Source organism: Canis lupus, chromosome X (genome assembly GCF_003254725.2).
Source record: "Canis lupus dingo isolate Sandy chromosome X, ASM325472v2, whole genome shotgun sequence".
NCBI classification, from domain to species: Eukaryota; Metazoa; Chordata; class Mammalia; order Carnivora; family Canidae; genus Canis; species Canis lupus.
In genome coordinates this window covers 56,598,034-56,618,326 of record NC_064281.1, presented here as the reverse complement: position 1 = coordinate 56,618,326, position 20,293 = coordinate 56,598,034, and the positions used below count along the sequence as shown (strand labels likewise).

The 20,293-nt window shown below is 38.9% G+C and overlaps 1 protein-coding gene across 12 annotated transcripts in view; it reads left to right on the top strand.

Annotated features, from left to right (window-relative positions):
- The window catches only part of PHKA1 (phosphorylase kinase regulatory subunit alpha 1), a 179,730-nt gene that overhangs the window by 32,413 nt on the left and 127,024 nt on the right, over positions 1-20,293 (top strand). For all 12 annotated transcript variants that reach the window (XR_003143883.3, XR_003143885.3, XR_003143884.3 and 9 more), the window contains 7 exons: positions 3,532-3,630; positions 4,647-4,793; positions 5,969-6,022; positions 7,328-7,450; positions 10,107-10,202; positions 11,334-11,441; positions 13,305-13,383. Coding sequence is in view for 9 of the 12 variants with exons in the window: in XM_025466198.3 (XP_025321983.1) it covers positions 3,532-3,630; positions 4,647-4,793; positions 5,969-6,022; positions 7,328-7,450; positions 10,107-10,202; positions 11,334-11,441; positions 13,305-13,383 (706 nt within the window). In the remaining 3 variants the exon portion in view is untranslated. The remainder of the gene's footprint in view (positions 1-3,531; positions 3,631-4,646; positions 4,794-5,968; positions 6,023-7,327; positions 7,451-10,106; positions 10,203-11,333; positions 11,442-13,304; positions 13,384-20,293) is intronic.

The window sequence follows — 20,293 nt, the reverse complement described above, 5'->3', positions numbered from 1 at the left end:
TGAGTGCACATACACACAGTGGCTGGGTGGAGGGAGGAAAGAGAGAATCTCCAGCAGGCTCCCCACTGAGGGCAGAACCCAACACGGGGCTCGATCTCATGACCCTGAGATCATGCCCTGAGCTGAAATCAAGTCAAGATGCTTAACTGACTGAGCCACCCAGGCACCCCAGAGAACATACCTTAAACTAAATTCATCTTCTCCACCATTACAAAAATGAAGAGGCCTAGCATTTCTCGTGTGCTGGTGTCATACTTGCAGCTACCCTGCCAAAACAATGGTTTATTATAAATTTATCTGTGTCATGTTCAAATTATTTTTAAAGTATGATGCTTGGCTTGATAATACTATAACTTTATCTTATGCTGTATCTTTTTTAAAATGCAGTTTTAAAGAATTCAGCCACTGGAGATAAAAAAATAAAACAATAAAATTTTAAAAATAAAATGAAATATTATTTATTTATTTATTTATTTATTTATTTATTTATTTATTTATTCATGAGACACACAGAGAGAGAGAGCAAGAGAGAGAGGGAGAGAGGCAGAGACACAGGCGGAAGGGGAAGCAGGCTCCATGCAGGGAACCTGACATGGGGCTTGATCCCGGGTCTCCAGGATCAGGCCCAGGGCTGAAGGCAGCGCTAAACCGCTGAGCCACTGGGGCTGCTCGAAATGTATTTTTATTGAGATGTAATTGACATATAACTTTGTGTAAGTTTGAAGTATCCAACATATTGATTTGATACGTTCTTATTGTAATATGATTACCACCGAAGTGTTAGATAACACCTCTATCACATCATATAATTATCATTTTTTTGTGGTAGGAATGATTAATATTTAGTCTCTTAGCAATTTAAAAATTTATAATACACTATTATTGTTCATATTCACTGTGCTGTGCATTAGATCTCCAGAACTTATTTATCTGCTGGTTGCAAATATTTTACCTTTTTAAAAAAAGATTTATTTATTTTAGAAAAAGACAGAGAACAAGCACATGGGGGGAGAGGCAGAGGGAGAGAATCTTCAAGCAGACTCCCCACTGAGCATAGAGTCCCATGTGGAGCTCAATCCCATAACCCGTGAAACTATGATCTGAGCTGAAACCAAGAGTCAGTCGCTTAACGGACTGATCCACCCAGGCGCCCTGCAAGTTTGTACCTTTAAACAAAATCTCCTTGATTCCTCCATCCCCCAACCCCTGGTAACCACCATTTTGCTGGGTATTTTTAATTTGGCTTTTTAAGTTCCACATATAAGTGATATAGTACAGCATTTGTCTTTCTCTAACTTCTCTCACTTAGCTTAATGCCCTCAAGTCCATCTCTGTTGTCAGAAATGGCAGGATTTCCATCTGTCTCATAGCTGAATGATACTCCTGTGTGTGTGTGTGTGTGTGTGTGTGTGTGTGTGTGTGTGTGATGTCTTCTTTATCCACTGCATCTGTTGACAGTGTTTCTGTATATTGGCTATTGTGAATAATGCTTCAATAAACATGGTGGTGCATATATCTCTTTGATATCCTCTTTTCATTTCCTTTGTTTATATACCCAAGAACAGAATTGCTGGATCAATCAATCATATGATAGCCCTATTTTAAGTTTTTGAGGAACCCCCATAGTGTTTTCTGTAGTGGCAGAACCAATTTGCATTCCATCCAACAGTGTACAAGAGCTCCCTTTTCTCCACATTCCCATGCCAACACTAGTTACCGCTTGTCTTTTTGATAATAGCCATTCTTACAGGTGTGAAATGATATTATATTGTAGTTTTGATTTGCATTTCCCTGTTGATTAGTGACTTTGAACATCTTTTCGTGTACCTAATGGCCATCTGTATGTCCTCTTAGGAAAAAATATCTATTCAATTCCTCTGCTCCTTTTATAATTGAATTTTTTAAATTATTGAGTTGTCTGAGTTCTTTATATATTTTAGATATTAACTTCTACAGTTTGCAAATATTTTCTCCTATTCCATAGGTTGCCTTTTTATTTCTTTCATTGTTTCTTTTCTTGTGCAAGAACTTGCAGTCCCACTTGTTGATTCTTGATTTTATTTCTTGTGCTCTCAGTGTCATATCTAAAAAATCATTGCTAAGACCAATTTAAAGAAGCTCTTTTCATATGTTTTCTTTTAGAAGTTTTACAGTATCAGGTCTTATATTTAGTCCATGTGAAGTTAATCTTTGTGAGGGTGTAAGGTAGGGGTCCAGCTTCATTCCTCTGCATGTGGTTATCTAGTTTTCTCAACACCATTTGTTGAAGAGACTGCTCTTTCTAAATTGACTGTTCCTGGCTCCCTTATCAAATATTGACTGTAAATGCAGGGGTTTATTTCTGACTTTTATTCTGTTCCATTGGTCTATGTGCCTACTTTTATACCCACATAATACTATTTTAATGACTATATCTTTGTAGTATAGTTTAAAATCAAAATGTATGATGTCTCCAGCTTTATTCTTCTTTCTCATGATTATTTTGGCTATTTGGTGTCTTTGTGTGATTCCAGACAAATTTTAGGATTCTTTATCTATTTCTGTGGGAAAAAAATGACATTGGAACTTTGATAGGGATTGCATCAGATCTATAAATGGCTTTTGGTGGTATGGACATTTTAACAATATTATTTCTTCCAATTCATTGAACATGGCATAGCTTCCCATTTGTTTGTGTCTTTAATTTCTTTCATCAAAGTGTTGTAGTTTTCACTGTACAGATCTTTCACCTCCTTAGTTAAATTTACCCTTAAGTATTTTATTTCTTTTGATGCTATTGTGAATGGGATAGTTTTCTGTATTCTTCCTGCAGCCATTTTTGGCTGCTAATGTACAGAAGTGCCCCTGATTTCTATATGCTGATTTTATATCCTGCAACTTTACTGAATTCATTGATTGGTTCCAACAGGTTTTGGTTGAATTTACAATTTTATGTATATAATATCATATCATCCTCAAGTAATGACAATTTTACTTCTTCCTTTCTGATTTGGATGCCTCTTATTTCTTTGTCTTACTTAATTGCTCTAGGTAGGACTTCAGATATTATGTGGAATAAGAGTGGTGTGAGTGGGCATCCTTGTCTTGCTCCTGATCTTAGAGGAAAGGCTTTCAATTTTTCACTGTTTTTTTTATTTGGATTCCGGTTAGTTTCAGGTGTACAATATAGTGATTCAACACTTATGTTCAACACTTATATACAACACCTGGTGCTCATCACAAGTGTTAGCTGTGGGTTTGTTATATATGGCCTTTATTATGTTCAGATATGTTCCCTCTATACTGAACTTGTTGAGGGTTTTTACCATGAAAAGATGTTTACGACCTCCATCTTAACTGCTTCTGGGATAATATGGGAGGAAAAAAAAAACCTTCAGAGGCCCCTGAAAATAAAGAATGCTACATTGTTATTTTCTATTCTGCTGAACATATTCAAAATGACTTCATATGCACTGATATGATACTGGTGTACAGGGAGAAGAAATCTATATCTTTTGCTGAAAATGTCCTTTCTTTCTTTGCTCTTCATAGGCAGCCCTGGAAGCATTGGATGAACTGGACCTGTTTGGTGTGAAAGGTGGGCCCCAATCAGTTATCCATGTCCTAGCTGATGAAGTACAACACTGCCAGGTAAGAGAATAATGAACCACATTATAAAAAGTTTTACTCTTACCCAGACTCAGAATGAGCATGGCCATTAGAATAAGGAGACCTGAGAGTACACAATCTGATTTATTACTATCTGCCAAAAGTATCTTATCCAAGCTTCCTATACTGAGTTAAGTTTGATATAGCGTGAACTATAACATAGATCATAGTCCCGAACCATAGTTCGCTCATCCATGGCTATAAAGGGATCCTATCATAGTATGTGGAATTCTAATTCACAGTTGTCATATCAAGGGTCTGTGGGCTCTGTTCCTTTCCTAAATATACCAAGAAAACAAGAGGTGACTGATTTTGAGTAATCTTCTTGATAGTGGCTTTGAAACATTCTCTTATCTCCAGTTGTCTCTAGGCATAGATGTTTGGAGATTAGACTGTTTAAGTGGTAAATATGTATCCTCAATTTTGTTTAGGGTTACTCTCTGTATTGAAAGAGTAAGGTTCTTCTCGTTGGCAAGATGACTTTCTCCCTGTCTTCAAACCCTGATTAAATACCCATAATAAATATAAACTTATCTTCTCATTTTAAAAATGTGAAATTTTCCCTGGAAAAGATAAATGTCAGCAGTGTAGGAGCTGATCCTTCCACATCCTGCTTCTTGGCAGCTACATCTTCTCTTATCTTTGTACTTAAATGGTTGCTAATGGAGCAAGGGGACTGTGGACAAGATGATGTTTAGAGTATTCTTTATCCATGAGCAGCTGCTTAAGATTCAGGATTAGGAAGCATTGAGAGCAGTATTAAGACGAGGCATGATTTACAGAAATAGCTAGTTTTCTAAGCTCTTACTTAGAAATTATTCTTGAATTATTATCAAATTCAGTGTTGAATATAATTGAACCATTATTATGGTATAATGTTTAGATTTTTCTCCCGAGTGATCCTCTTCCACATAATCTTTTGAAACTAAAGCTGTTTGTTTTATAATCCCAAGTTGTTTACTAATATGCCAGTTTTGACTTCCTTTCTTCCTTTTTAGTCTATCCTTAATTCGATACTCCCCCGGGCTTCAACATCCAAAGAGGTAGATGCTAGTCTGCTCTCAGTTATTTCCTTCCCAGCCTTTGCAGTAGAGGATAGCCAGTTGGTAGAGCTCACAAAGCAAGAAATCATCACCAAGCTTCAGGTATGTCCATATGTGCCCTTCTTTTCTTTAGAGCTTTGACTTTAAGGAGAAACTAATATCACTGGGGGTTCTGAGTCAGTGATATTACCAAATGATCAGTGTTAATACCACCAGTAATAGAACATATTGACATCATGTATCCCTGATACAGTGTACTGAAAAGTGCACAGCACCAATGTGGTATCCATGCAACTAATGCGTTATCTTAGTCTAATCATGAGAAAACATTAGACAAGACCAAATTGAGGGCCATACTACAAAATAACTGATGAGTTCTTTAAGTGTCAAGGTGATGAAAAACAAGACTGAGGAACTGTCACAGATTGGAAGAGACTAAGGAGATGTGACAACTGAATGCAATGGGATCCTGAAATGGATTTGGGAACAGAAAAAAAAAGCCATTAGTGGAAAAACTGGTGAAATCCAAATAAGTTCTGTACTTTGGTTAATAGCATTGTACCAAGGTTAATTTTTTAGTTTTGATAAATGCCCTGCAGTTATGTAAGATGTTAATATAAAGGGACAGTGGATGAAGAGTAATGGGGATTCTGTACTGTTTTTGCAACTCTTCTGTAAGTTCTCAAGTTATCTCAAAATTTAAAAAGATATGTTGTCTTTTTTAAAAAAAAAGCCTGTTGCTCTCTTATGAACTGTGTGAACAGGACCACATAGATTAGCAATTGGGCTGTTACAGACTTACCCTATGGTGGAAAGTGATGGAGAGGATAATATTAGAAATTCTGCTTTAGTGAAGAGCCCTAGACCTCACTTCAACCCACATTGATGGCTGAAATCAGTTTCTGCTGCTGGGCTGATATCGAGGGTTTTTTTTTTTTTTTTAAGATTTATTTATTTATTTATTTATTTATTTATTTATTTATTTATTTATTTATGAGAGACACAGACTGAGAGAGAGAAGCAGAGACATAAGCAGGGAGCCCGATGCGGAACTCGATCCCGGATCCTGGGATCACGACCTAAGCCGAAGGCAGGCGCCCAACCGCTGAGCCACCCAGGCGTCCCTCAGAGGGTTTCTTTTAAATTACCTTTTATTATTTTTTAAATATTTTATCTGTATTGGTGATAGGTTACAATTGCACATGTTGCAATTATATGGATTCATTATATGGATATACAAATGGACATGCTTCCAACTTTTTTCTCTGCATTCCCAGGGTCGTTATGGTTGCTGTCGCTTTCTACGAGATGGATATAAAACCCCTAAAGAGGTGGGTTTCTTTTCCCCAAAACAAGTACAAAGTAGAATGGTCACTACTATCTGCAGTCTCATTCAGAGAAAATACTTAACTCATTGGTGGTACTTCAAATAATCACTAAGTAGGATAACAATAACTGATGTTTGCTCCCTTTGTTGGGGTTAGTTGCCTTTATGTTTTTTGTTTGTGAGCCTTTATAGATCAAATAAAATAGAGGAAGGTGTAGTTCTTCCACTTCTTGGAGCTGGTTGGTTTCAGAAAAAAAAAAAGCTACTGATAGGTGCTTAAATCAGTGGATGAGAGGTTAAGCAGAAACAGAAGATTTTGAATAGTCTCAAAGTATCTCCCTCCCAAATACTGAATAATTACAAAGGGGAAAATCTTTCCTTCAGTATATATTTCTGGCCCCCTTCCACCTTTTGCAGTTGGTTAGTTCTGAACAATACCTGATCTTGAAAAGTTAACATCCTTTTGTTCCACTTGTCAAAGGTTCTCCTTGGAATTATCAATGGAGAAAAATCAGTATTATTAAAGGGAATGAATGGTCAATAAGAAGCACTTTACTGGCAATGTAAACATTGTTTAAGGCCTTTTTTCATTATTGAGCTCAAACTCTTCTGATCTACTTCCCTTATTCTACTTTGTTCTTTAGCCCCATTGATTTCTATCTCTACCAATCTGTTAACATTATGCTCTGAAATATCATCAGAAGCTCCTAAGTGATCAATCCAATAGCCTTTTCTCAGTCCTTATTGAACTTGACTCCTCTGTAGTCCATTACTGTTACCTGCCCTTCCATTTTCTTGAAATTCTTTTCCCATTTCATTTCCACAGTACTACACTATCCTAATTATTCTCCTTTTGACTTCCCTCACTGAACTATGAGGCTTTACCAAGATTCTGTTCTTGGGTCATTTGTTTACTATATGTAGGTGCTACAACGGTAACTTGTCCTTCAAGTGTTACCTCTACGAGGATGATTCCCAAACCCTCATCTCTTGCTGTCCTTGTAAACATTTCTATTTGTATGTTCTTATGCTACCTCAAATTTAACAAATATAAAATAACACTCATGTTTACTATAAACTAATCTCACTTCTTCATATACCTGCCTGTAGCATCATTCTTATCCCAGTTCTACTAGTTACAAGTCACATCACAAAGTACTCGCTAAGGGAGGAGGAGTATGTACTGTGCTCTGCCTTCTCTGAAACAAGCTCTCAGAAGTGAAAGGCTGTATTCTGATACCTCTGAACTAAAGATGTAAGTCTGACTTTGCAGTGATAAGATAGACTTTGTTTATTGTGTTCTTACCAGGATCCCAGTCGCCTGTACTACGAACCATCTGAGTTGAAGTTATTTGAAAATATCGAGTGTGAATGGCCACTGTTCTGGACATACTTTATCCTTGATGGGGTCTTTGGTGGCAATGCAGAACAGGTAATATACTGGGGAGACAGCTTTTCAGCAGAATGTCTTTGTCTTGCAGTTAATGGCTGTGCTGACCCTGTGACAAAATGGGAGTTCCCTATTAGGAAAGACAGTCTTCTAGAGACTAGCAGTTGAGAGCACTAGGTTAAGAGTTGGAAGACCTTTACATTGCCATTGCTCAGACTTGGCTTTTAACAAATACGGAGAGCAAAACAGCAAGCCCTGTCCTCTTGCCTCAGCTGTTAGAGGTATTTCACTTTACTTCCTGGCTTTGTGTATCTTTTATTTTTTAAATTTATCTTGGAAATGATGTTCTAATGTTAGCCCCCTCAAAAACTCCCAAAACAACAACCCGTTTATACCTGTCCTTGCCCCCTGAAAACATGGTCATCATCACTTTTTGAGCTTCATGAATAAAGTAATTTAGAAACCATCATTGGAAAATAAACTGGGATATTTGATCAAGTAAGTTTAGTGTCAGGTGTTCTACAAACTAGCTGTGGTCTAAACTTGGACATAAATCCAACACATTTGGAAGTCACTTATATTTGGCTACATAAAACACAATTTTGTGTAATTTGAATGCTTTGGCCAATATTAATCTGTAACTGCCAACAGGATCTTAAATAATAGGGTTACACCAAAAGTTTCAGGGGCCACAGAGTGCTGTTTGATTCTAAATTTCAGTATTAAGGAATATCCTCTTTGAGAAAGCAAATAAGATAAGTGGTAATAAAAATAGACCACCCTATTTTGACCACCCTATTTTCATTCTACCATTTTTCTCAGTCCTTCTCAAATTCCACAGAATTTTTTATAAAAAAAACTTCTCTTGCTCAAAAAAAAGGTGTATTTATCAGATGTGCCTACTAAGTACAAAGCACAATCACGTTTTTTTTTTTTTTTGGACTCATTGGGGTAAAAAGAGTTGGGAAACTTGGATTCTTTTTTGTTCTTTTTTTTCTGGCTTCCCTCCTGACTCTTGAATAGCCCAAATATAGTCATGGGCTTTTTCCGTTTCTCTGTATACAAATAGTTTTTCACTCTTCTTTGAAGAAGAAGATGTCCCTAAAGTTTTTTGAATTTCACAGATGAAGATACTCCATAAGCACAAAGGACAGTCAATTCAGCTGTAATGAGACATATATGTTTCTTGAAAATCACCATGCTCTGCATATTTGAGAAATAAAAACTATAGGGATCATGGGAAAAGGAGGTTGGGACCCAGCACTTAAAAAGTTTGTCAGAAATACATTTTTAAAAAATGCTAGGAACCTAACAAACACTGTCATAACTTTATGCATGTTAAACAGTTAAGAAATACATGCATACCACAGTTGATATGGCACTTGTACCTTGAAAGGGACCTTAGGTTTGCTTGTGGATATGTGCCAGCTCACCTGATGGGTTCCCACGCCCACCACTCTGTGTGCCAGAAGAAGAGAAGAAGAAAGACAGCAAACAGTGAGGGAAAAGAGAAAAAGAACATAGAATATACATGATGAATAAAAAATAAGCTGAGAAGAAAGGGGAAGAAATTAAAGAGAAGGGAAGGCACACAGAGTGATGCAGCTAGGGTGACCACTAGAAGGGAGCAGCACAGAAGTTATTATGAAGCCATAGAAGGAGTATTGTCTGAAATCGGATGGAAAATTCTAACAGGGCACATGGATGGGTGTGGTTCATTGTCCTCCTGGGGCATGTTCATGTGTAAAGTGTTTTGGGTATTCATACATGGTCAGTTCAGCTGAGAGTACTCTCAGGTCAAAACTGTGCATAAGCAAATGTCAAATTCGTGCTGTGCTCAAAGTGTTCCCTAATATATCAAATGTGTTGGAAAAAATTTGGGTTTTCAAAACAACTGTTATAGCAGAACTGTTTCTTTCCACCATAAATTGTAGTGATTTTTTTCTTTTTGTGTGTTTTTTAAAATTTTTATTTATTTATGATAGTCACACACACACACACACACACAGAGAGAGAGAGAGAGAGAGAGAGAGAGGCAGAGACATAGGCAGAGGGAGAAGCAGGCTCCATGCACCGGGAGCCCAACGTGGGATTCGATCCTGGGTCTCCAGGATCGTGCCCTGGGCCAAAGGCAGGCGCTAAACCGCTGCGCCACCCAGGGATCCCTCTTTTTGTGTTTTGTATTTTTTGCTTTTTATGTATTACTAATCTAATCTACAGCAAATTGTTAAGCAAAAAATGTGAACTTCACTCTACTGAAAACTTAATTTTCTAGTTAAATATGGTTTTAAAAGCCAGTACCTGTAAAGACAAGAAGCTATATTTAGAGTGGTGGATAAAAACAGGCCTGTGAAGGCAGGCTGACTTGGGCTCAAATCTGACTCAACCTTACTATTTGCTGTGTGATCTTCCACAAGTTCATAACCTTTTTGAGCCTTATTTTTTTCAGTAAAAGGGCCTTAATTGCATGTATCTCCTAAGATGGTTATTAAAATTAAATATGTTGAAGCACACAAAATCTCTAGCGTAGTATCTGGCCTTTAATAAACATTTCATAGATGCTTAGTAAATGTTACTTTCTTTCTTTTCCCTTTTACTAAATGAATCCTTTACAATAGGAACTTCTTCGGCTACAACCCTCTGACATCCCCCAAGGGAACTCTATATAAACTTTTTTCCCCCTTTCTTATACTTGCAGGTTCAAGAATATAGAGAGGCTCTTGAAGCAGTCCTCATCAAGGGAAAAAATGGAGTTCCACTTTTGCCAGAGCTATACAGTGTTCCTCCAGACAAGGTGAGTTGGACAGTGCCATAACATGGAGCAGGGAGAAGGAGAGCAGTACCTCGATAGAAGTGCCTCATTTGAGTCAAATAATTTTTAATTTTCTGACTTTAATTATCAAAAAGTTTGTCTTTAGGTATAATGTGATGAAAATATGATTTTATTCCTTTGAAACTAAACTTTTAAAGCAGTCTCAGGTATGGCACAATTGTACAGTGAGACAAGGGCGAGACCAAACATTCCAATGATAGTTTCATGGGTGTATACTTATCCTCAAACTCATCAAGATGCATATGTTAAATACGTATGGCCTTTTTATATGTCAACCATACCTCAATTTTAAAAAATTAATGGTTCAGAGATTGAGTTTTTTTAAAAAATGAGTGGGAAATATCAGAGAGGGTGAGAAAACATGAGAGACTCCTAACTCTGGGAAATGAACAAGGGGTAGTGGAAGAGGAGGTGGGCGGGGGTTGGGGTGACTGGGTGACAGGCACTGAGGGGGGCACTTGACGGGATGAGCACTGGGTGTTATACTATATGTTGGCAAATCGAACTCCAATAAAAAATAATTTTGAAAAAGACAAACCTTAAGGTTAAAAATGGTACGGAGTTCAGTAGGCAGAACTAGAGTGATGTTCTGTGTGAACTCTCAGGATTTGGTATTCTCTGCTTTGAGGCCAGTAATCTTGGATTGTTTGAGTAGATCAGGTTTGGAAAATGAAGTATGTCTCCATTTTCCTGCAATGCTGGTTGGGAGTACCATTGTTCCTCTTCTCCATTTCTAAGGAGCATTAGCCATGGGAGAGTTGCAGTCTTCCACTCTGGTGGCGATGGATGGAATAAACTACTAGCAACATCAGCAGCATCACCTGAGAGCTTGTTAGAAATGCAGATCTCAGGCCTTCCTCCATAGCTACTCAGGCCGAATCTGCCTTTGGACAAGATCCTCAGGTGATTTGTATGTACACACAGTTAGAGGAATACTTCCCTAGACTGTAGTCGTAATGCTTGACTTTTCAGTGCATTGCATAAGTAACTGTTTTCTAAGGCATGAGTCACAATCCAGATTCAGCCTTTTTGTTGTCTAGTATCTTTAACCTTCTATCACCTTTCATGTGGCTTCTTTATCTTTTCTTTTAGGTTGATGAAGAATATCAAAATCCTCACACTGTGGACCGAGTCCCCATGGGCAAGTTGCCTCATATGTGGGGTCAGTCTCTGTACATCTTAGGAAGCTTGATGGCAGAGGTAAGGGGAAACCTCAAGACTCTTCCACTTTTTTCTGCTTTAGTCAATATAATAATCAGATTTGTGAGTAGCTCATTAAATCTGGATCTGTCCTTTGCTTTTATATTCTCCTTTAATTATATATTTTCCTCCAGACCAGGTCGTTAGAGTGGGAGCATGGCCAGTCCTTGACAAAATTCTTTTCCCCCTGGCAACCATGTCTCTCATACTGCCCAGGGCTTCCCACCTTGGGACTGTACTTGGAACTGCTCTCGGATCAGGGCCTAGATCTCGCCCTTTCAAAACACCCTTCACCCTAGTGGCTTGCCTGGTGACTGATACATGCACCTGTGCTTAGATAGTAATGATGATTGATAATGTATTTAAGTACTAACTGTTTCAAGCAACATAATGTTTTATTATTTAATTGAATAAACCAATAAGATCATTTTAGGCACCATGAAAAGTGGTTGGGAACATCATAGTTTTAAAAATTTATTGTTTGTTTACTTTTTGCTGTGGGACTAAAACATTTAACATAAATGTTTTTTATGTTAAATTCAGTTGAAACAGCCCCCTTTTTTGCTTTAAAAAAAAGATGTATCTATTTATTTTAGAGAGCACGTGAGCATGGGGAGAGGGAGAGAAATCCTCAAGCAGACTCCTTGCTGAGTGCAGAGCCCCACGTGGGGCTTGATCCCAGGACCCCAAGATCATGACCTGAGGTGAAATCAAGAGTCAGATGCTCAATAACTGAGCCATCCAGGTGCCCATCAGTTGAAACAGCTCTGAATGAAGCACTTGGGAATTTTGTACTTTATTTCCAGCTTATTTCTGATATTGAGAGCTGTGTTGAGGGTTCGCTTTCTCAAAGTTTTCCAGATATACTGACAAATCTGTTTCCCCATTGTAGGTTATTATGGTAAGCTATAACTGAGGCTCCTAGAAGATCCAGGGTAAGACTTAGCTATCCTTTCTGAGCCAGAGTTTTTGACCTGTTTGTGTATGACTATTTTCCACAGCTGTTTTCTTTCACTCTGCTTTGGTTTTTTTCTCAGTTTTATTGAGATAAAATTGATATACATCAATGTGAATTTCAGGCATAGAACATAAAGTTTTGATTATCTTTAGTTGATATTATGAATAATGAGCAGAAAGATCAGTTAAAATAATCCCGACCTGATGACTTTCTCATTCAATGCTAAAAATAAATTAAATGTGTGAAAAAAGGAGATGAATGGTGTTTTTAAGGGTAAAATGGGTGAGTTTATCCCACTTAATCAAGGATAGACATTCAAGTCAAAAGATATCTACTGGTGCGCCTGGGTGGCTCAGTCAGTTGAGCATCTGACCCTTGGTTTCAGCTCAGGTTATGATCTCAGGGTCCTGGGAAGCCCCACTTTGGGCTCTGCACTTAGTGCAGAATCTGCTGGAGATGCTCTCCCTCTTCTTCTCCCTCTGTTCCTCCCCCTGCACTCTTTCATTCTCTCCAAAACAAATAAATAAAATGTTTTTAAAAAGATATATGCTGAGCAGAAAGTATAGCAGTCACATGAATGACTGAGAAAACAACAAAACTTAAGTTATTGATAATAAGCATTGTGGTCTGATTGTCTAATTATATACACCAGAGGAGGTAGAGGTTTAACTAAGAAAACTTTCTGCTTATCCTTTGTACCCCATCTTGTACCACTTTCTGCCTTAATTAATGAAATTAATTTGGATGTGAATTCAGGAGTTCAAACATTTTTTATATAGTGAAGGTATTTGTTTCCTTTCCATACCTGCCTCTCACATGTTTTTGGCACTGGTATATTGTTTCTCCTCAAACATTAGCTTTTTCTCTGAGAAATAATAATCTGTCTTTTTATGGTTTTTCCTTAGGGATTCTTAGCTCCTGGAGAAATTGATCCCCTGAATCGAAGGTTTTCTACAGTACCAAAGCCAGATGTTGTGGTTCAAGGTATGGATTCTTATTCCCAGCAGTAGAAACTTTATATTAAGGATCTGCTGTGGACCAGTGAATGATGGCTTTATTGTTTAGCATGTGTTTTGTTAGTCTTCAAAAAGTATACAATGGTTTTAAGATTGCTATTAATCTCAATCATGAACAAATGCTTAAAAACTGATGTTATTTGACACTCTTAACCACTTTTTAATTCTAGAAACTCTTTTCATTGTCATGATATTATAGCTTTTAGATGATCTCTGCTTTCTTTCTGAACATTCCTTCTGTGCTTTTTCTGTTAGTACTCCTTTATTCTCATGCCCTTTTAATGGTTGTGTTCTTAATCTTATATTGTTGTCTTTCTGTATTTATACTCTAGTTTGCTAGTGTTGCCTCCTTCATAATAAATTTGCTTCCATGGATCCAACTATTCCTTCTTTGGAGAGTAGTGGAACTCTTCATTTTTTTGTTCCTAACAACTTAAATTTTGAGGTATCTTCTCTATGCAAAACACTGGGCTAAGGTCTATAAACATTTTAAGAATTCTAGTCCCAACGTCTATAAAATATCTTTACCACTTATACTTCAAATGCAAAACTGACCTCTTTTGTATCCATTCCATCCTTTCCCCTCTCCCATGAAAAGTAGATCTTTCTACTTTTCTTATCTCTTTGAATGACCTCACTATTATTTTAGTTTCCTGGGATATAAAATTCCAGGTGATTTTTGACTCTGCAAGGACACAATTCAGTATGGTATTAAGTTCCTATAAAATTTCTCTGGTCACTTGACTTTCTGGTTGGCAGTATATGGCAAATAATCCTGTGCATTTTACTCTTCCCTTCTCATGAGGTACCTTGTTCTCCTTTGAGGCTTATGCCATCTGGTTGTATTGATCTCCTGGTTGCTCTAATTCATTCATTTAGCTTACAGCCTTCTTCTTTGCAAACTCCTGCTCTAGTGCTAGATCTCAACATCAGAAAAAGTGCCATCTAGCATTTTAGCCTCAAAATTCTTGGATACTTATAACCCTAGTCACCTTTCCCTCCACCTCTATGTTACCCACTCATTTTGAGGACCAAACTTTAGAACTATTCCACTTCATATATCGTCCATTCAAAAAAATTCCAGTTTATGGTCATAGCTATATATTATTTCAATTGTCTTCTTCTTCCCATGACACTTGTCTCTATTTTCTCCAAGTCTGCTCTTCCCTATTTGTTAATCATTGAAATATCTTAATCACCCATGCACCATAATTCTACTACACCCACTAGAAAAACCATAGCCCCGCCTCAATCTTACAGTCTGGGAGGGAGGGGCAAGATGGCGGAAGAGTAGGGTCCCCAAGTCACCTGTCCCCACCAAATTACCTAGATAACCTTCAAACCATCCTGAAAATCTACGAATTCGGCCTGAGATTTAAAGAGAGAACAGCTGAAATGCTACAGTGAAAAGAGTTCACGCTTCTATCAAAGTAGGAAGACGGGGAAAAAAGAAATAAAGAAACAAAACATCCAAGGAGGGGGGGCCGTGAGGAGCTGGGCTAAGGCCGGGAAGAGTGCCCCCAGGACAGGAAAGCCCCATCCCAGAAAAGCAGGAGCTTCACCAATCATCCCGGGCGGAAAGGCAGGTGCAGGCAGGGAGTAAGAGCAGGATCCCAGGAGGGCGGGGATGCCCTCAGGCTCCCTGGGACACTAACAGACACCTGTGCCCTGGGGGAGAGTGCGCCGAGCTCCCTAAAGGACCGTAGCGCGCGCATGGCTGGACGCGGGAGAAGCTCTGAGGGGCTCAGGCTGTGGCTACACGCGGAGGGCCTGCGCGGCCCCGGAGCAGCTCCGAGGGGCTGGGGCGGCGGCTCCATGGAGAGGGGGCTGCACGGCCCGGAGCGCGAATCCAAAGGCGCAGGCCCGGGAGCACAGTGCGCTGGGGACACAGCCCAAGATCCTGTCTCACCCCGTAATAGGCAGAGGCCAGGAGGGCACAGGACAGCAAGAACTCTCCCGCCCGGAGCTGAGCAGATCAGCGGCCCCGCCCCCCGAGCATCCAGGCCCCTGCAGACTGAGAGCTCTGTAGTTACTGCCGGAGCTGAATCCAGGGCTCCAGAGCTGGCCGCTGCCACTGCGGTTGTTCCTCCTGGGGCTTCACAGGATAAACAGCTTAAATATCTTTCGCTGAGCAGCTCCCCCAAGTGCTAACACCTGAAAATCAGCACAGCAGGCCCCTCCCCCAGAAGACCAGCTACACGGACAGGGGAAAAACAAATTATTGACCAAGCAGCACTGGAAAGTTCCAGGGGAAGTCAAGGGAATACAGTATACAGAATCAGAGGATGCACCCCCTTGGGTTTTTGTTTGTTTGTTTGTTTTTTCCTTTTGTTTTGTTTTTGTTTGGTTTGGTGTTTTTTTTTTTTTATCTTTTTGATTCCCGTTTGCTTCCCACCCCCCCTTTTTTTTCTTTTTATCTCTTTTTCTTCTCTTCTTTTTTCTTTTTTCTCTTTTTTCTTCCTTTTTTCTTTTTCTTTCCTTTTTTCTCTTCTTTCTTTTTCTCCTTTTGCCAATACAACTTGTTTTTGGCCACTCTGCACTGAGCAAAATGACTAGAAGGAAAACCTCACCTCAAAAGAAAGAGTCCTCTCTCCCACAGAGTTACAAAATTTGGATTATAATTCAATGTCAGAAAGCCAATTCAGAAGCTCTATTATAAAGCTACTGGTGGCTCTAGAAAAAAGCATAAAGGACTCAAGAGACTTCATGACTGCAGAATTTAGATCTAATCAGGCAGAAATTAAAAATCAATTGAATGAGAAGCAATCCAAACTAGAAATCCTAACGACGAGGGTTAACGAGGTGGAAGAACGAGTGAGTGATATAGAAGACAAGTTGATGGCAAAGAGGGAAACTGAGGAAAAAAGAGACAAACAAAAGATCATGAGGATATTTTAAGGGAAATAAGGGACAGCCTGAGGAAGAAAAAATCTATGTTGAATTGGGGTTCCCGAGGGTGCCGAAAGGGCCAGAGGGCCAGAATATGTATTTGAACAAATCATAGCTGAAAACTTTCCTAAACTAGGAAGGGAAACAGGTATTCAGATCCACGAAATAGAGAGAACCCCCCCTAAAAATCAATAAAAACCGTTCAACACCTCGACATCTAATAGTTAAGCTTGCAAATTCAAAAGATAAAGAGAAGATCCTTAAAGCAGCAAGAGACAAGAAATCCCTGACTTTTATGGGGAGGAGTATTAGGGTAACAGCAGACCTCTCCACAGAGACCTGGCAGGCCAGAAAGGGCTGGCAGGATATATTCAGGGTCCTAAATGAGAAGAACATGCAACCAAGAATACTTTATCCAGCAAAGCTCTCATTCAGAATGGAAGGAGAGATAAAGAGCTTCCAAGACAGGCAGGAACTGAAAGAATATGTGACCTCCAAACCGGCTCTGCAAGAAATTTTAAGGGGGACTCTTAAAATTCCCCTTTAAGAAGTCCAATGGAACAATCCAAAAACCAGGGACTGAATAGATATCATGGTGACCCTAAACTCATATCTTTCAATAGTAACTCTGAACATAAACGGGCTTAATGACCCCATTAAAAGGCGCAGGGTGTCAGACTGGATAAAAAAGCAGGACCCATCTATTTGCTGTCTACAAGAGACTCATTTTAGACAGAAGGACACCTACAGCCTGAAAATAAAAGGTTGGAGAACCATTTACCATTCAAATGGTCCTCAAAAGAAAGCAAGGTTAGCCATCCTTGTATCAAATAAACTAAAATTTACCCCGAAGGCTGTAGTGAGAGATGAAGAGGGACACTATATCATACTTAAAGGATCTATCCAACAAGAGGACTTAACAATCCTCAATATATATGCCCCGAATGTGGGAGCTGCCAAATATATCAATCAATTAATAACCAAAGTTAAGACATACTTAGATAATAATACACTTATACTTGGTGACTTCAATCTAGCGCTTTCGACACTCGATAGGTCTTCTAAACACAACATCTCCAAAGAAACGAGGGCTTTAAATGATACACTGGACCAGATGGATTTCACAGATATCTTTTTTTTTTAATTTATTTTTTATTGGTGTTCAATTTACTAACATACAGAATAACACCCAGTGCCCGTCACCCATTCACTCCCACCCCCCGCCCTCCTCCCCTTCTACCACCCCTAGTTCGTTTCCCAGAGTTAGCAGTCTTTACGTTCTGTCTCCCTTTCTGATATTTCCCACACATTTCTTCTCCCTTCCCTTATATTCCCTTTCACTATTATTTATATTCCCCAAATGAATGAGAACATATAATGTTTGTCCTTCTCTGACTGACTTACTTCACTCAGCATAATACCCTCCAGTTCCATCCACGTTGAAGCAAATGGTGGGTATTTGTCATTTCTAATAGCTGAGTACTATTCCATTGTATACATAAACCACATCTTCTTGATCCATTCATCTTTCGTTGGACACCGAGGCTCCTTCCACAGTTTGGCTATCGTGGCCATTGCTGCTATAAACATCGGGGTGCAGGTGTCCCGGTGTTTCATTGTATTTGTATCTTTGGGGTAAATCCCCAACAGTGCAATTGCTGGGTCGTAGGGCAGGTATATTTTTAACTGTTTGAGGAACTCCACACAGTTTTCCAGAGTGGCTGCACCAGTTCACATTCCCACCAACAGTGTAAGAGGGTTCCCTTTTCTCCGCATCCTCTCCAACATTTGTTGTTTTCTGCCTTGTTAATTTTCCCCATTCTCACTGGTGTGAGGTGGTATCTCATTGTAGTTTTGATTTGTATTTCCCTGATGGCAAGTGATGCAGAACATTTTCTCATATGCATGTTGGCCATGTCTATGTCTTCCTCTGTGAGATTTCTGTTCATGTCTTTTGCCCATTTCATGATTGGATTGTTTGTTTCTTTGGTGCTGAGTTTAATAAGTTCTTTATAGATCTTGGAAACTAGCCCTTTATCTGATATGTCATTTGCAAATATCTTCTCCCATTCTGTAGGTTGTCTTTGAGTTTTGTTGACTGTATCCTTTGCTGTGCAAAAGCTTCTTATCTTGATGAAGTCCCAATAGTTCATTTTTGCTTTTGTTTCTTTTGCCTTCGTGGATGTATCTTGCAAGAAGTTACTATGGCCGAGTTCAAAAAGGGTGTTGCCTGTGTTCTTCTCTAAGATTTTGATGGAATCTTGTCTCACATTTAGATCTTTCATCCATTTTGAGTTTATCTTTGTGTATGGTGAAAGAGAGTGGTCTAGTTTCATTCTTCTGCATGTGGATGTCCAATTTTCCCAGCACCATTTATTGAAGAGACTGTCTTTCTTCCAATGGATAGTCTTTCCTCCTTTATCGAATATTAGTTACCCATAAAGTTCAGGGTCCACTTCTGGATTCTCTATTCTCTTCCACTGATCTATGTGTCTGTTTTTGTGCCAGTACCACACTGTCTTGATGACCAAAGCTTTGTAGTACAACCTGAAATCTGGCATTGTGATGCCCCCAGATATGGTTTTCTTTTTTAAAATTCCCCTGGCTATTCGGGGTCTTTTCTGATTCCACACAAATCTTAAAATAATTTGTTCTAACTCTCTGAAGAAAGTCCATGGTATTTTGATAGGGATTGCATTAAACGTGTATATTGCCCTGGGTAACATTGACATTTTCACAATATTAATTCTGCCAATCCATGAGCATGGAATATTTTTCCATCTCTTTGGGATTTCACAGATATCTACAGAACTTTACATCCAAACTCAACTGAATACACATTCTTCCCAAGTGCACATGGAACTTTCTCCGGAATAGACCAATACTGGGTCACAAATCAGGTCTGAACCGATACCAAAAGACTGGGATCATCCCCTGCATATTCTCAGACCATAATGCCTTGAAATTAGAACTAAATCACAACAAGAAGTTTGGAAGGACTTCAAACACGTGAGCTTAAGGACCATCCTGCTAAAACATGAAAGGGTCAACCAGGAAATTAAGGAAGAATTAAAAAGATTCATGGAAACTAATGAGAATGAAGAAACAACCATTCAAAATCTTTGGGATGCAGCGAAAGCAGTCCTGAGGGGGAAATACATCGCAATACAAGGATCCATTAAAGGATTGGAAAGGACTCAAATACAAAAGCTAACCTTACACATAAAGGAGCTAGAGAAAAAACAGCAAATAGATCCTACACCCAGCAGAAGAAGAGTGTTAAGAAAGATTCGAGCAGAACTCAACGAAATCGAGACCAGAAGAACTGTGGAACAGATCAACAAAACCAGGAGTTGGTTCTTTGAAAGAATTAATAAGATAGATAAACCATTAGCCAGCCTTATTAAAAAGAAGAGAGAGGGATCCCTGGGTGGCGCAGCGGTTTGGCGCCTTTCTTTGGCCCAGGGCGCGATCCTGGAGACCCGGGATCGAATCCCACATCGGGCTCCCGGTGCATGGAGCCTGCTTCTCCCTCTGCCTGTGTCTCTGCGCCTCTCTCTCTCTCTGTGACTATCATAAATAAATAAAAATTTAAAAAAAGTTAAAAAAAAGAAGAGAGAAAAGACTCAAATTAATAAAATCATGAATGAGAAAGGAGAGATCACTACCAACACCAAGGAAATACAAACGATTTTAAAAACATATTCTGAACAGCTATACACCAATAAATTAGGCAATCTAGAAGAAATGGACGCATTTCTGGAAAGCCACAAACTACCAAAACTGGAACAGGAAGAAATAGAAAACATGAACAGGCCAATAACCAGGGAGGAAATTGAAGCAGTCATCAAAAACCTCCCAAGACACAAAAGTCCAGGGCCAGATGGCTTCCCAGGGGAATTCTATCAAACGTTTAAAGAAGAAACCATACCTATTCTACTACAGCTGTTTGGAAAGATAGAAAGAGATGGAGTACTTCCAAATTCGTT